The sequence below is a fragment of the Mirounga angustirostris genome, unplaced genomic scaffold (assembly GCF_029215605.1).
Source record: "Mirounga angustirostris isolate CCGP_5_RB_7025 unplaced genomic scaffold, mMirAng1.0.hap1 SCAF_11, whole genome shotgun sequence".
Classification (NCBI taxonomy): domain Eukaryota; kingdom Metazoa; phylum Chordata; class Mammalia; order Carnivora; family Phocidae; genus Mirounga; species Mirounga angustirostris.
This window is the reverse complement of record NW_026991719.1, coordinates 106,599,219-106,615,110: the sequence shown is the minus strand read 5'-3', so window position 1 is coordinate 106,615,110 and position 15,892 is coordinate 106,599,219. Positions and strand designations below refer to the sequence as shown.

The 15,892-nt window shown below is 52.6% G+C and overlaps 1 protein-coding gene across 8 annotated transcripts in view; it reads right to left on the bottom strand.

The window, feature by feature from the left end:
- Positions 1-481: 481 nt before the first annotated feature.
- Positions 482-15,892, bottom strand: part of BCORL1 (BCL6 corepressor like 1) — a 64,125-nt gene continuing 48,714 nt past the window's right edge. For all 8 annotated transcript variants that reach the window (XM_045882411.3, XM_064574557.1, XM_064574556.1 and 5 more), the window contains 4 exons: positions 14,975-15,120; positions 7,572-7,649; positions 6,229-6,382; positions 482-2,734 (listed from right to left, as the gene is read on the bottom strand). In XM_045882411.3, the coding sequence (XP_045738367.1) occupies positions 2,452-2,734; positions 6,229-6,382; positions 7,572-7,649; positions 14,975-15,120 (661 nt within the window). In that variant the 3' untranslated portion in view covers positions 482-2,451. The remainder of the gene's footprint in view (positions 2,735-6,228; positions 6,383-7,571; positions 7,650-14,974; positions 15,121-15,892) is intronic.

Here is a 15,892-nt window from a genome sequence, read left to right as displayed (position 1 = left end):
ACGGGCACAACAGTGAGGGAGTGAGAAGACTGTGTGCTCAGATGCAGATGTGGGTGGCCCAGGGCAAGGGAACCAGCAGGCAGGTGATCTCCTTGAGTTAAAGAGGGTCATTCCTTATAGCCTAAAAGAGGGCTCCTCCTTCCAGTCCTGCTACTCCTGTGGCAAACAAGGAACACACACACACACACACACACACACGCGTGCGCACACACGCATGGCTCAATGGACGCAGGTAGTCCATTCTTCCCACTGCTCCCTGTCCCCGCACGCCACCAGGATGTGCCCCTGCCTTGCCTTTTCTTTCCAGATCTTGCCCCAGTGGCCCCAATATTCACTAGCCCCGCCACCTTGTCCTCATTTGTGGTACCCAAACTGCAAGGCAGGATCAGGGGTTTCCCATCAGGACGCCCATCTGTTTTAACCACGGAAGAGCCAATGCGGGGAGAAGAGTAAAGACAGGAGACAGAAGCCCTGACACAGGTTTTTCAGTATGCAAGTGTTTTTGACTCCACAGCCAGTTGCTTAAAATGAAACATAAAGGGCAGCCAGAATACACACCCAAATGCAAAAAGGTAAAGGCAAACATAAAATAAACCACACAATACCATGAACCCCCACAAAACCAAAAAATTAAAACCCAAAACCCCTCAACTTTATATATATATATATATATATATTTTTTTTTTTTTTTTAAAAAGGGAGAACAGCTGTTCAAAACCAACTGGGCAGTATGGTGGGGGTGGGGAGCAGTCCTACAGAAGGGGGCCTAGAACTTCCCCCTGGGAACAAAGAACAAACACAATACAAAGAAAATAACCACCAATGCTCCCGCATGGGTCAGGAGTCTCCAGAGAACAGATTGTCCCACCCTCAAACTGGCTTTTTTTTTTTTTTTTTGCCTTTTTTTTTGTCTTTTTTTTTTTCCATTTTCTTCTTTTGTTGTTGTTTTAGCACCTGTACAATAAAACTGTACCATCTCCAACCAGAGCCGGCCACAGTGAGGCCCTCCTGCCTTCGGATGGTACATACTCTCTACAAGGATTGTTTGGAAAAAATAGCAATTGGTAGAAAAATAAGAACAGGAGTAGGAAAGACAATGCCACAGAGCGGGGCAGGGACAGGGAACCGCCCCCCCCCCCAGCTCCTCCCTCTCTCCCTCTCTGTCCCAGAACAAACCCAGCGCAGGAGGCCAGGAGGGAGGCCTGGCAGGGCCCCACAGTCAGCCCCAGGTCCCTTAGCAGGAACGGAGCCCAACCTCCTGCCCTCGCCTAGCAAACAGCTGAGGCCTGGATCTCACATCTGGCAATCCGTCCCAGAGCCCTCTGCAGATTCCAAAGGAGAATGGGGGGCAGAGGGAGAAGCAGGGAGGAGAGAGGAAGGGGGTACTGAGTCTGACAAGGGGGAGAGGTGAGGGTCAAGGGCTGGTAGCTGAGAGGCTCAGCATCGAGAAAGGGTGAGGGCCGGAGGGGGTGGGGTGGCTGGAGGAGGGGGGTGGAGATGTGGGTACAAGCCCATATTGTGCACTCTTGAGGGGAGCAGTGAAGGAAGTGTGAGGAGGGGGCGACCTTAGCCTTCAGGCCCATTCTTGACTCTCCCCAAATAGAGTGACCCATTAACCCCGCCACCCTCACAATCCACCTCTCCCCAGAAACACTAATCTCAAGATAGTGGGGCTGCTGCAAAGGGCAGGTGGTGAACAGAAAAATGGAGGGGAGGGAAGCACCAAAGCCTCAGGATTACCCTCAACCCCCCAGCCCCAGGCCAGCACCAGCCACCTTCATTAGTCACAGGTCCTCAGGGCCCCCCTCCACCCACCCCTCTTGCCCCCTCCCCAGTGGGGTGAAAACAAACCTGGGAGTCACTTTGTCAGAGGGAGGGGGCAGCTCCGGAGCTGATCAAGAAAGACAAAGAAAGGAGGTGAAGAAAGTCCCTCAATACAACAAGTTGTCTCAAATCGTCACAGTGATACAGACTTATCAGAAACCAATGAAACAATACAAATTAAATACTAATAAAATAAATACTATGGAAGACAGAAGAACACAGGGGAACGGAGGGGTCACTCAGAGATTTGGGCTTTTCTCATTTCTCCTCCGGACAGGCCGAGGCCACCCCAGCGCCCAGGTGTGGTCTTGGTCACACACAAAGGAGGCCAGTCCAATGGACCCTGGCGCCACCTCCCACCATCCCCGGGACCTCTTGTCCTCAGATGTGGAGTTCAACTTTCCACTCCCATCACCAACCACAACAACAAAGACGATGACAGGGAGATGAGAACTAATCATAACCGGAAAAAAAAACAAATCCAGTCACTAATGCTGGCATTGATAAGGCGGCTTCTTGTTGGTCCGTATTATTGCCTCATTCTGCAGTCTGGTGCTCGGCGGCGGGGGGGAAAGACCCGGGGGGTGGGGGAGGAGAAAGAAGAAAAGGGAGCGGCCGTTGGCCTGGTCAACTGTTCCAAGGCTGGAACTCCACCTCAGACCCCAGAAGCCGAAGGAGCTCGGGCTCGTACCGCACCAGCTCCACAGTCTCAGAGGAGCCTGGGGCTGATCTGTCGTCCATGCCTCCGGGCCTCTCGGCTGGGGTCAGAAGCTGACTGGAGGCCACCTGCCGGTAGAACTCAGCCTTGGGCAAGGTGGCAATTTCAAAGTGCGGGAACCGAGCCTGAAAGATCCTGGAGGAAAGCTTCAGCCTCTTCAGGACGTCGGTAAAGAGGAACCAGTTGCAGGGTCTGGAAGAGGCAAGAGTAGGAGTTAGGGAAGGGGGTTGGGGGGAAGCAGTGGGGTGCCGGGAACACTCCGGAGGGCCCAGGAAGGCTGCCAGTCTGGCTACCCCCGCCCCCAAACTAAACCATGGGCTCCTTGGGTGTCGCTAAGGTAAAACTTTCCTGTTCCCTCCAGTGGCCGAACCGCTTTCAGCTCCATCTCCAGCACTCAACCCGTGACTGACCTCTTCCCAAAAAGTGGGAGCGGGAGGGAAAAGGGGCCTTCCAGAACCTAAAACTCAGAGCAGGTATCCCCAGGCTTTCCCCCACACCCCGCGACTTGGAATTTACCATCTGCTGGGACCAGTTCTTCCCCCAACCTGACCCCGGCTCCCCCGTCTGGTTTCCCTTTCCTGTTCTCACTCCTGCTTCCCCTGCCTCCTTGTTCTCTGAGACCTTCCCCAACAGACGGGGAGCCGTGGAGAAAGGCCTAAACTGCGGGTAATCTAAAAGGCATTTCTCTTTGGCTCTGGAATGCATTAGACAAGTTTTTTCTCCAGCGGCAGCACCGTCCTTTCTGCAGGGCGGGAGCTCACATTACAGCCAGTCTGACTTTGCAGAGCATACCCGACTGGGCGGCAGCCTGGGGACAGCTGGGAGGGGTGCTAGAGAGGCCGCTCAGGGGCCACAGCTCCTCCCTTTGACCAAACCAGGAAGACACGCTGCATCCCCGCGTTAATGGGCCCCATTCCAAGGCGGTCCCTCCTCCCGTGGCACTGTCCGGCTCCCAGCGGCCGCATCGGCCTCCCAACTGGCTGCCCTCTGCCAAGAGTCACTCGGCTGCACCCCCACCCGCCCTCGCTGGATCCTCTCTTACTATTCGTTTTCTAAAAAGAAAATCCGACCTTCTCACTCCCTGAACTGCTTTCCATGGATCTCCATACCTCCAGCAAAAAAAAAAAAAAAAACAAGCCTCCAAATTCTTTACAATATTGCAAGACCTTTCAAACAGGACCCCATCCAACCTCTTCAGCCCAGTCTCCCCCGTCACACACAAACACACACGCACACACACACTGTATCCCCCCACCCCACCAAGTGCCAGCCATTGGATGAAGGACAAGCCCTACTTTCTGAACTTCCTGAACTTGTTAGCCTTTGCTTGTACCACACCCTCCATCGGCCTCTTGGGCCCAGCTCAGATGCCAGATCACCTGTGAAGTCTCCCCCCTCAACCCCCCCACCCCGACCCGTGAAACTGGTCGCTCGTCCCATCTCTCACCGTCCCATGGCACTTGGTTCATACCCCCTTTATAATCCTTCGAACACAGCCTGTCTCAGAAAGGCTACAAAAGCAATGGAAACTGCTGTCTCCGTGGCACAGGAATGGGGGCTCAGGGTGGACTGGAACTCCCATCATTCACTTGACACCTTGCTCAACTGTGTGACATTTTTATTTTGTCTCTTATTAGAACTGACTGTATACTCGTCTGTCTCCTCCACTAGCCTGGAGATGCTCTGAAGACTGTATTCTGGCCCTCGGGGTTTGCCCGGTGCACCTGCTGAAGCCACGGGTACAGGACGGACTGTTCTGCACACCACATACCACTTCTGCCCAGACTCACACCCTTCTCCCGAACATGCAATGCCTTCCCAGGGATGGTAAATGCTCTTTTCGCACCATCAGGAAATGGAGTGCTCTGGGTTCAGAGGAAGGGACTATAGATACCATACACTTGGACCATCGCTTTAAAAAAATGGAAGAGAGCCCTCAGAACAGTTGGTAATAAGAATTCAGCTTTGCTTTGATGATTCCGAAGGCAGTTATGAACCCTGCAGGGCCTCAGGGTCATCATTCTACACCTTCCTTACTTCTTTTTTTTAAAGATCTTATTTATTTGAGAGAGAGAGTGCGTGCGTGAGCACCAAGCACAGAGCGAGTGGAGGGAGGAGCAGAGGGGGAGGGAGAAGGAGGGGGGAAAGAATCTCAAGCAGACTCAGCACTGAGCACAGAGCCTCACTGGGAGCTCGATCTCATGACCCAGAGATCATGACCCGAGCCGAAACTAAGAGTCAGGAGCTCGACCAACTGAGCCGCCCAGGCGCCCCTACACCCTCCCTACTTCTTGGAGAATCTGTATTTCCCATCGTGCTGCAGCTGTGGGGAAGGGCAGATTCCAAAGAGGCACAGGAGGACAGGAGGCCGGACTGGCAGGAGACCCAGCTTTGCCCGGACCAAGCTCTCAGCTGAAAACCTGCTCGCTGCCTGGCTCTCTGCATGGCCAGTGGCCCTCGGTTTCCCCGTGTTCCGTCCACACCTGATGCACACTACCCTGGTCTTTTTACTGCCTGGGGCCCAAGATCCTGTTTCAGAGAAGGAGGTGCTGAATACTCTGGAGGAATTAATTAACTGTGCAATACTATAGCCCAGAGGCCCTGCCCCGCCCTCGGGGATCAGCTGATGCCCAGAAGAATAAGGACCAAAAGCCCCTGAAACCTGATCCCTACCAGTGTCATCATATAGGCTATTTTTATTCTTATCAGGCCCTGGGGGAAGGGATGCACAGAGCCTTGTGGCCCAATGGTTAGAGTTGTCAACTTGAGGGACTCACTTGAAGGGCTCCCGATCCCCCGTCCTCCCCTCTCTCTGCCATGTGCGCTTCATGTACCATCACTTTTTAAACAAAAACAGGGTCGGGTACTTTAAAAATAAATTATCAAAGGAAAAGTATCCTTAAGAGTGTTTACAAAGGTATTTGAACTATGTGAAGACACCAAGAAGAAGAAAATACTGAATGATGGGGGCTAAGAACAAAAGCACAGGTCATCCAGCATCCTCCTAAGGAGCACGGCCACACGCTGCCATCCGGTGAAAGCCGACCAGAACCACAGCCCCGCAGGCCGACCAACTCCCTTCTGGATCATCAAGTAAAGATTAAACCGGGTTCGGTCTAATGGTGTCAGGTATATTCTAGTCTCCGAAAATGGGTGACACCCGTTAGTAATATCCAGTCATCTGAGAGGACACTGCCCGTGCCATTATCTCTTCAACACGAACGCTCCGAGAAAGCAGCCCGTGGGCTCCTTAAGGACCCCAGCAGCCATGGCAACCATATGTCGCGGCTTGTCCAAGAATCTCAGTTTCAAATATTCTGTCTGGCTGTTCCCAGAAACCACAAAAATGTTCCAGAGATTCTAATAGTTCATCAGCCCAAATATCTCCCAGATCATCTCTTACACCCAGGAACAGCAAGCAGAATCCTTCAGAGAGCGAATCTAGATTTGGGGTTTGGGAAGGACATACAGTCAATACATCCGGAGCTTACAGCCTCTGTTCCGAACGTAACTGAGCAGGGCGGGAAAGTCAGGCTGGCCTTGGTCATATGTCAGCTTCCCCGAGCTCCAGCATTTGCTCGCCAGGTCTGGGCTTCCTTCTGGAGAGCTCCACCCTTCCCAGGGAGGCAGGCCAGGGGTTGCCAGGATCCTGGCACTCGGTTCCTGGAGATCTCTTAGACACTTACCCTCGGGACACTGACACTTGGAGGTTGTAGCAGGGGAGAAGAGGCTTGTCTGAGAGCTCAAACATAAAATCATCCTCTTCCACATCATCTCCTTCTTGATCAGAGTTCCCGGGAGGATTGTGCAGGAGGTCACAGGCAAAGCCATCTTTTTCCTCTGTAAGGAGAGCACATGGGATATTAGGACTTAGCTACATGCACAAAACTGAAGAAAAGAAATGCTCCAACAAGAAAAGGGGCCTGGGGGCGCCTGGGTGGCTCAGTCGTTAAGCGTCTGCCTTCAGCTCAGGTCATGATCCCAGGGTCCTGGGACCGAGCCCCGCATCGGGCTCCCTGTTCTGCAGGAAGCCTGCTTCTCCCTCTCCCACTCCCCCTGCTTGTGTTCCCTCTCTCACTGTGTCTCCCTCTGTCAGATAAATAAAACTTTTTTTAAAAAAAGAAAAGGGGCCTGAAGGTGGGTGATTAGGAGATAAACAACAAGCCCACAGACCCCTGGTCGGGGCCCAGTTTCGCTGATCCCATGGCTCCCACCCTTGGGAGGGCCCATGAAAGTTCTATCCCTGGGAGACATTATTTTGTGGCCAGAAATTCATTATACTCCTCCACCTTTCAGTTGGAATAAAGCCAGGTGATATGAAGCCTGCCGATACTACCAGCAGTCAAAGGCAAGGTAGAAAAACACCTGCCGGGCCTGCTGGGCCCTCAGAAGCCCAGAGGGGCCGCTCAGCCAGTTCCCTTCCCCAGCCGGCATGTCTGGGTGTGGCTCACTTCATTCCATCCCAACCTTCTCCTGCTCCAGCTTCCCCAGGGCTTCGGGGGTGGCCACCTCCCCCAATCTGCAGCCCTGGCCCAAGGGATGACTGTGAGCTGATGGGGTCACAGATAAAGACTCTTCCAAGAGAGGAAAGCCTGGGTCAGAGGCTAAGGGCTCGGGAGAGGGCAGTGGTCTCAGAAAGTGTGCACGGTAGGGGCAGGGCAGGGAGGGAATGAGAGTGGCCAGTGTGAGCAACGCCAGAAGAGAGGATGATGCACAACAGGGGCTTCTGGCAGGGTTAAGACAAAGCAAGGGAGGAGAAGGGCCCTTGGGGGACAGAGAAGGAAAACAATACCCGAGGCAGAAGGGGGAGAGGGCTAATGAGGGGTGGCTTTGTGGCATGAGTCTGGGGGGAGCATGGGCTAGGGTTTGGGTTGAAAGGGTCTGTAAGTTACTAACAGATGGAGAAAGGCTGCCTCCACAGGTTCACTCCTGTCTTTGAGACATTACACTGAATGCTCCATGAAACCCAAAGCAATCCCCCATCTCTGAGCCATAGGCAAGCATGGAAGGAATCCGACTCCAAGCTTACCCAACACAGAACTGCTGTAAAAGTCCCAGGACACGCCAGGGTCACCCTCGGCCCGGCCCTGAAGATCCGAGAGGTGATCTGATGAAAGAAGAGAAAGCAGTGAGACAAGGAGGGTAGGCTGGAGAAGGATCTAGACACAAAGTACGTCCATAGAGGGCTAGGAGGACGGGAGAAGGGAAGGAAGGACCACAAGAGGGCCTGGGAGCTACGAGAGAGAGATACATTTCCTCCTGTTAATCAGAGGTTGCCAACCAGTAGACAGGAGCCAAATCTAGCCTACTGACCACCTGGAGTTTGGCCCAGTGTTTTAAACCAAAAAAAAAAAAAAAAAAAAGTTAATTAACGTTTAAGTTTTTAAAATTGAGAGATTTCACCTAAAAATCCGGATTTCCAACTTTTCCTGAAAAAAAAAAAAATCAGAAAATCTGGCAACACGGCATCCCGCATTCCTGCATGTCAACAGTTGGCTGGAGGGAGAGGCGACATGTGCGTTCTCCGGCTCAACAGTCCCCACCCAGCCTGCTCTGCTCTCCTCCATGATCAGCCCAAAGGCATTTAGGTCTGGGATCCCTGCTCTTAGTGGTGTAAGAACTGGACTCTGCGAGCAGAATCTTAGACCTATCCCAAGATTTCAATTCCCCCTGCAGGTCACAGTGTTCATATAGCCAATCAGGATCTCTCCAATTCAAAGTAAGATAAGGAAACATAATTCCTTCTGTTTCATCTTTGGAAAACATGGGGGAGAGGGCCAAGTTTATCCTCATAAAAACCTTTTGCTCCCACTCCTAGGTATATACCCAAAAGAATTGAAAACAGGTGTTCAAACAAAACTTACACACAAATGAATGTTCATAGCAGGTCTACTCACAATAGCCAAAAAAAAAAAAAAAAGTGGAAACGACCCAAATGTTGTTAAGCTGATGAAGGGATAAACAAAACATGGTCTAGCCATATAATGGAATATTATGCAATTATAAGAAAAAACAAAGTACTGAATGAACCCTAAAAACATTACACTGAATGCTACATGAATTAACCCTAAAAACATTACACTGAATGAAAGAAGCCAGACACGAAAGGCCATATACTGTATGATTCCATGTATATAAAATGTCCAGAACAGGCAAATCTAGAGAGACAGAAAGCAGACTGGTAGTTTGGAAGGAACAGGAAGTAACTGCCTAATGGGCACAGGGTTTCCTTTTGAGGTGATGAAAACGTTCGGAAACTCAGCGGGGATGGTTGCACAACGTTATGAATGTACTTAATGTCACTCATTGTACACTTCAAAATGGTTAAACTAGTACATGTTTTGCTCTAAGTATTTTGCCACAATAAACATATTCTAAACCACCTCTGCTTACTTGACCCGAGGACAGACAGCAGGTCGCCGCCCCGCCTCCTTATTTCCTGGCTGAGCAGCATCTGTGCGATTGTCTCACCTCGCAACCCCGCGGGGACAAAAAGCAGGTTTTCATGACAAACTCAACCGTGTCATCTGTGGGCCTGTGGCCCCGTGGCTGCCAATATGCTACCTAGCCCTGCTGGCAAGCTGACTTAGCTCTGTATGCGTGCTACCTGGCCTCAAGCGACACCTGGGCACAAGGACGGGCGAGAGTCCAAAGGGCATGGGCGACCTGAGGGCGCCCTCGCTGAGCCAGATCCCAGGGGGAAGGCGGCAGCCCCTCCTGAAGGCCCGAAGCTAGTCTCCCCCAGTGAAAGGCACCACCACACTCCAACAGCCTGCCCTTCTGGGTCACACATCCTCTCAGCAAAAATGCCTATTAGCTCTTGTGAGCTACTGAAAGAAATAAGTTTTTAGCAATCTTCTAGGAGATTACAGCTTTCTTCTGGCAGGAAAAAGCAGCCAGAGAGAGCTTTCAAAATAATGGCTGAGCAGCTACAGTGGGAAACCTTTAGTCACATACATTGGATCTTTTTCTATGTACTCGGCAAAACAACGCTGAGGTCACGACTGGCCGTTTGGGCACTTTTCTGGACCCCGTGCCCCTTGAGACTTGGAAGGAGTCTCTGCCAGAAGCATCAGTTAGGTACGTGCCCATTCTGTGCCTGGCCTTGTGCTAGGTGTCCTGGGAGAGGAAGGTGTGAGAGCCGAAGTTTCTAGAAGGCGGGCACCACGTCTGCCTTGCTCATCCCTCTCTCCCCATGGCCTAATAAGCCCAAGTTCCGGGCACATCGTAGGAGCGCAATAAATACACGGGGAAGAAAGGGAGGGAGGAATTACCACGAGGTGAGACCAAAAGTAGCGTGCTTGCTTAACCAGCAGGCCGAACCATACAGGTCCCGATGACTGCTGCCCCTGCCCCCCGAGGAGGTCACACGGGGACTCCGGCAGGCGGAGCAGCCCTCGCTCACCACATTCCTGGGGCTCCTCTCTAGGGCCTGCCTTCAGAGCCCCCAGCATGGCACAGGCCGCTACTTCTCCCCGCAAACCTGGGGCCCCTGCAGGTGAATGTGCCTTTCCGAGGCAGCCCGGTGTGAAACGGCAGGAAGAGATGGGGCGGGGAACGGCCCGCGAGCTGCGCCTCAGAAGCAGCTGCGCCTAGGAAGCAGCTCGGACCGGCCGGACGGTGCGGCTTCCGGTCCCGCCGCCGCACACGCCTCCGCGTACAATCAGGACAAGGAGTGCCTTGCCTCTCCCTTGACTGGCCCTTGCCCCCGCCCACCACGTCCAGTCCTTTACACTTTTCCTCTCCTCCAAGAAGTGCCCTCAGCCCGGCAGTCCTGCTCCCGGGTACGTGGCCGCGACAACTGCAAACAGGTGCTCACGCCCATGCGCTCACACGTGTTCCCAGCAGCACCGGCCACAACCGCCAGCAGGCGGGCACCACCCGCACGTCCCGCAGCCGGGGAGCGGCGACAGCGTGCCAGAGCCGTGCAGTGGCATTCTCCTCAGCCTTCAGAAGCACGCACTGCAACACGCCACCACGTGGACGGACCTTGAAAACGTGACCCTACGTGAGAGGTCGGACTCAAAAGGCCCCGTGTTGTGCGACTCCACTCACATGTAATGTTCAGAATGGACACATCCATAGAGACCGGAAGTAGATGGGTGGCTGCTGGGGGCTGGGGGCGGGGATGGAGAGCAGCTGCTTAGTGGGTGTGGGCTTTCATTTTGGGGGTGATGAGCATGTTTGGAACCGGATAGAGGCAGTGGCTGCACAACGTTGTGAACGCACGAAACGCCACTGAATCGTTCCCTTCCAAGCGGTTGATTTTATGCTCTGTGAATTTCATCTCCACAAAAGAAAATGTCTTAACTACTCAGTGCGAGCGGTCACCCTGGCAATCAGAGTTTCTCTCTTTCCCAGGGTCCCACCATACCGTAGCTCCCCGTGTCCTCCAAACAAGTCACCAGCCAAGGGACATGAAAGGGGAGAAAAACCAAAAACAAGCAGTCTTCAACACGGGGTCATATGGCAGAGGTCTCCGGCAGGAAAAACAAAACCTGTGATTCCGTGACCTCGAGGGGGTACACTGCTAAACCCTTTCATCAGTGGAAGAAAAAGCAGTGCCGATATTTCTTCCTCAGATGCTCCAAACCAAACTGCAACAACTCCCCTCGGCCCCCACATTCCTTCTGACAGAGCAGAGACACGAATCTGTTTTCCCTTGACTAGCTTGGATATTATTCTTTTCTTCAAAGGGTCAAAGGCAAATCGGTCACATGCCTGCCTGTAATTTGGCCCAAGGAGAAGGTCTTCCAAAGGCCTCTCCGAGAGTCTGGATGGCCTGGTGCTCCAAGCCTGAGGACAAGAGAAAGGGCTCTGCTGCCTGACCTCCAGTACCTGAAACCCAACAGGGGGTTCAATAAGCACGCGGATGAGTGAACAGATGAGGGGTGCCGCCATACCCTTCCTGATCTCAGGAGAAATGGGCCTCACTTTAAGCCAACTCAATAAAGAAAAATCCACACTTACAACCCAGATGCAAAAGGATTCACTCCAGGATATTTGTAAATAGTGACATTCCTTTGTGTATTTAAGAGGATTCGATTCCCAGACTTTTCCAAAACAGGGGCCTCGTGCAAAGAGAGGGAAGCTCTACACCATGAGCAACACCGAGGCTCGTGCTCATCTTCTCCACCTGCAGAAAATGGAGCCCTTCGCAGCCTACCAGGATGCGCCTTCATCTTTGGCCCAGTGGGATCTCCGCCGGGGGAGGAAGAAGACAATCTACAGAGAGTCTGGTCAGGCAAATGCTTGGGGATGAAAAGCAAAAAGCTTTTTAAATACCTCAGCCAGATAGGCAAGGTTAAAAAAAATTAATAAATCCAGGGGCGCCTGGGTGCCTCAGTTGGTTAGGCGACTGCCTTCGGCTCAGGTCATGATCCTGGAGTCCCAGGATCGAGTCCCACATCGGGCTGCCTGCTTCTCCCTCTGACCCTCCCCCCTCTCATGTACTCTCTCTCTCTCAAATAAATAAATAAATTTATCTTTAAAAAAAAATTAATAAATCCAGAAGTCCACCCAAATGCATCCAGGTTTAGGGGCTGGGGAGGGGGGCAGTGAGGGGAAACGCCTCCCAAACTTCCAAGCCTAGGGTGCCTTCTGCAGCCACTATGCCGCCCTGTGCAGTGGTTCCGTGAGATTTGCTGGGGGCGGGGGGGGGGGGAGGCTGCCGGGATTCAAAAAGAGAAAAATACGAGGTTCAAGGAATTAAGCTCCTGATGACTCACATACCATATTGTGAATACACTAAGTGCCACTGAACCATTCACTTCCAAATGGTTAGATGAGGTGAATTTCACCTCAATTAAAAAAAAAAAAGCTTGAGTATTATCATCTCATCCCCCCAAAACAAACTTTGGGCCCAAGTCCCCTCTCCCAGGAGCCTCTGACTGCTGCCGTGCCTGCCTCCCCAGGGTGTTGGGCCAAGGTCCTAGCCTGGCTTGCCGTCACTGTCCCAAACAGCTGGCCGGAGATCTGCCTTTGATGGGCACTTGATATTTGCATGGAAAAGAGGTGGCCCTGTTCCAACACTCCCTTCAGTTCCTGGCCCCCATTACGGCGCTGAAGCTCCGTGCCTATGAGGCTGAGAAGCAGTGTTAAGATTTGAACGAAGGTGTTTGGCCTGGACAGGCTACCAAGGGCCAGAATTAAGAAAACTCTTCTCTTGGGGCACTTGGCTGGCTCTGTCAGTAGAGCATGCGACTCCTGATCTCAGGGTGGTGAGTTAGAGCCCCCACGTTGGTTATAGAGATTACTTAAAAATAAAATCTTAAAAAAAAGAAAAGAAAAAAGTCTCTTGATTCTGCAACATGGGCTGGCATTTGGGTTAGTTTAAGAAGGCATCAAAAGGCTGGCTAGTGGTTGGGATTAGCTAATGGAAATGAGAGGGAAAAATGTGTTTGTTTCTAAATTTTTAACTACTGAAAATGGTTTCAACATTTGGATTCCTTTGGGATTTTGGAGAAGGGGTCAGGGAAGAAAAGAGTTTGTCTGCTTACTAAGGTGGTCAGATAGCTTTATTTGGATCCAGAGAGCCCCGAGACCCTCGGGAGGGCAGTTTCTAGCCCCAGGAGAAGCCCCCGGATTAAACCTGTTGATCAGAGACAGAGCTTCATGCAGTGTTTTTATCATGTTGAGAAGTTCTGGGTGTTCATCTGTGCCAGCTTCTCCTGGTCGAGGGCAGGTGTGTGTGTGTGTGTGTGTGTGTGTGTGTGTGTAAGACAGTGCACGTGGCACATGGTATGGGAGAAAAGGCCACAAAGGGTGGCTTGCCCTGAGCCCTGCGCCTCCATGACAGTGCAGTCAAAGTGAACAAGAATCATCACTAGCCCAGGACAAATGACGAAACGAGCACCCCCAAACTGCTCTGCCCTTCACGGACAGGGGCCCAGGACCCCAGAGCTGCGAGGAAGAAAAAGGCAGTCCTGCCCCTAGCCAGAAGGGCTGGGTCCCAAAGGGAGGCCTGAGGCCTGTACACGGTGACCAGTGACTGCAGGATCTAGCTGGCTTGACTGGGGGCTGGATGGAGGCTGGCTGAGCAGGGGTCAAGGTCTCCCTCCATGGCCTCCCATCACTTCCCCTTCAGCTTTTGTTAGTACGAGGTGGTGCTTCCCACCTAGTCCTCCTCCCGTGGGGACCTTTAGTTCGTGTTCCTTTGTTTCTCCCTCCATCATCAGCTATCTAGTTAACCTTTGTTCAAGAAATAAATGATCCCCTGGCTGGGAACCCAGAACTGTATCTTCGGGGAGGTGGGCCTTTAGGACTAATGAGGGCCACAGCCTGGGTGAGAGTGAGTGGTCTTGAGCAAACCCTTGGTCCTGTGGGCTCCTGCGCTGAGAGGGGTTCAACCACAAACACGGAAGCCTCCACAGAGGGGCAATGAGACGGCTGCTAGCTGCTTCAGGTCTGCCCAGCGCTCTGGCAGTCTGAAGAAGAAACTGCTAGAGCAAGGGCCGAGCTGTGATGTCACTAAGGAGGTGGGGTTCCTTCATTCGGTCAAGTCTGAGCAGATTCCCAGTGAGCATGCCCATACTAGACTTCTCTCCTTCCCTCTGCCCTGCTGCCCAACTCGGTAGCGCTATCAAACTGCAGACAAACAGTGGCTATCCACTAATGAGAAAATAAATGCATGTTGCCTTGTGGCTCTTGCCATGGGCCTGAATACCAGGCACTTTTCTTGAGGGGCCAGGTGAGGGAGGAAGAATGAGGGACAGGGAGGCGCCGAGGGAACGTCAGTTACCACAGGCAGGGGCTGTGAGACACAGAGCATCAGGGGTGCCTGGGTGGCTCAGTCAGCGAACCGTCTGCCTTCAGCTCAGGTCATGGTCCCAGGGGCCTGGGATCGAGCCCTGCATAGGGCTCCCTGCTCCGCGGGGAGCCTGCTCCTCCCTCTCCCTCTGCCCCTCCCCCCGCTCATGCACGCACAAGCTCTAAAATAAATAAAATCTTTAAAAAAAAAAAAGAAATACAGCATCAGGAGGGGGCCCAAGGGTTCCACTCTGATCACCAACAAGGAAAAAGTACAAAGACAAAAGCAAAACGCTAAGTGTCATTTCTTTGTAACTAACATCCCACTCCGAACAGGGGTCAACACATTCTGCCCACAGCTCAATCTATTAGTGGGGCCACTGTCTCCCAAGGAGGCCTACCCCACATACCTCACTGGGAAATGGGTCCCTGTGGGCTGCCATGGCCCTGAAGAGGATGCATGCGATATGGACACTCATGACACAGGAATAAGAGGAAGTGGACCTCTGGGCTTTTTAAAGTGCATAGAGATTTCTGAGACACTTCAAGCAAAGCCTGTAAAGAGGGCTGACACCCCTCATGGGAGCTGTTTGAGGTGGAGAGAGGTGAAGAATACCTCCTCAGGAGTTCAGGAATGAGAGGCCAGCCCCAAGGGTGATGGCTTCAAGCCTGGGCCGCGCTTACCGCTGAGAAAGCGCTTCATGGTGTCGCTGCTGGCCAGCTTCATGGCTGTCTGTCCCGAGTAGGTGGCCAGTGTCGGGTCAGCCCCATAGGACAGCAGGAGCCAGATGGTCTCCAGGTTGTCGTTGACCACCGCGTCATGAACTGGCCTGCAGAGGTGACACAGGGGGAGGACAATGGATGGGAACCTGGGTGTCTAGCACCGGGCTACTTCCTCAGGGGAAGGTAACGTAAAATGAGCCCAGAATAATGTGGGTGAGAGTTAGGGTAGAGGAACCACCTCTGAACTGTACCCACCATCAGATCTCCCCACTTCCTTCTCCTCTCTCTGCCTCTTTCTCCTCCCTCCCATTTCTCTCTTATGTTCTCCCAAACTTTGGGACAGTCCCTAAGGTGCACTGTAGCCCCACTGGTTGCTCTGGAGTTTGGGAGAGAACGGGCCCCCCTGACTGAGGATAAACTTAAAGCAGATGCTGGGGGTATGAACAGAAAGATCTGGATGACCACCCTGGAGCAGGGATGAGCACAGTGGTTCCACACACTAGGTGGCGGCCAAGCAAAGCCTGCGTCCTCTGACCCAAGTCCCCTTACTTGGTAAGCAGCTCATGTCTCAATGTGGCCCAGGAAGTAGGCCCTCTGATACAGGCGAATGGGTACAGTTTCTTTAAGACACAGCAGGTGTGTTTTTTTTTTAAAGTGTACAGACATCAAATCAAGAATCAAATCTGGGACGTGACCCTAAGGTGGGCCTCCCCGTTCCTAAAGCCTAAGACTCTGCCGAAGACAGATGCACCACCGGGAGGATGTGAGGGACGCCTGAGTGGTGTTCCTGGTAAAACTGCATTTGACAGGATGATCCCTAAATAACCCCAACCTCTCCTTAGTAACCGATGTGGGCTGGCCAGCCAGGAACTCGTCCAC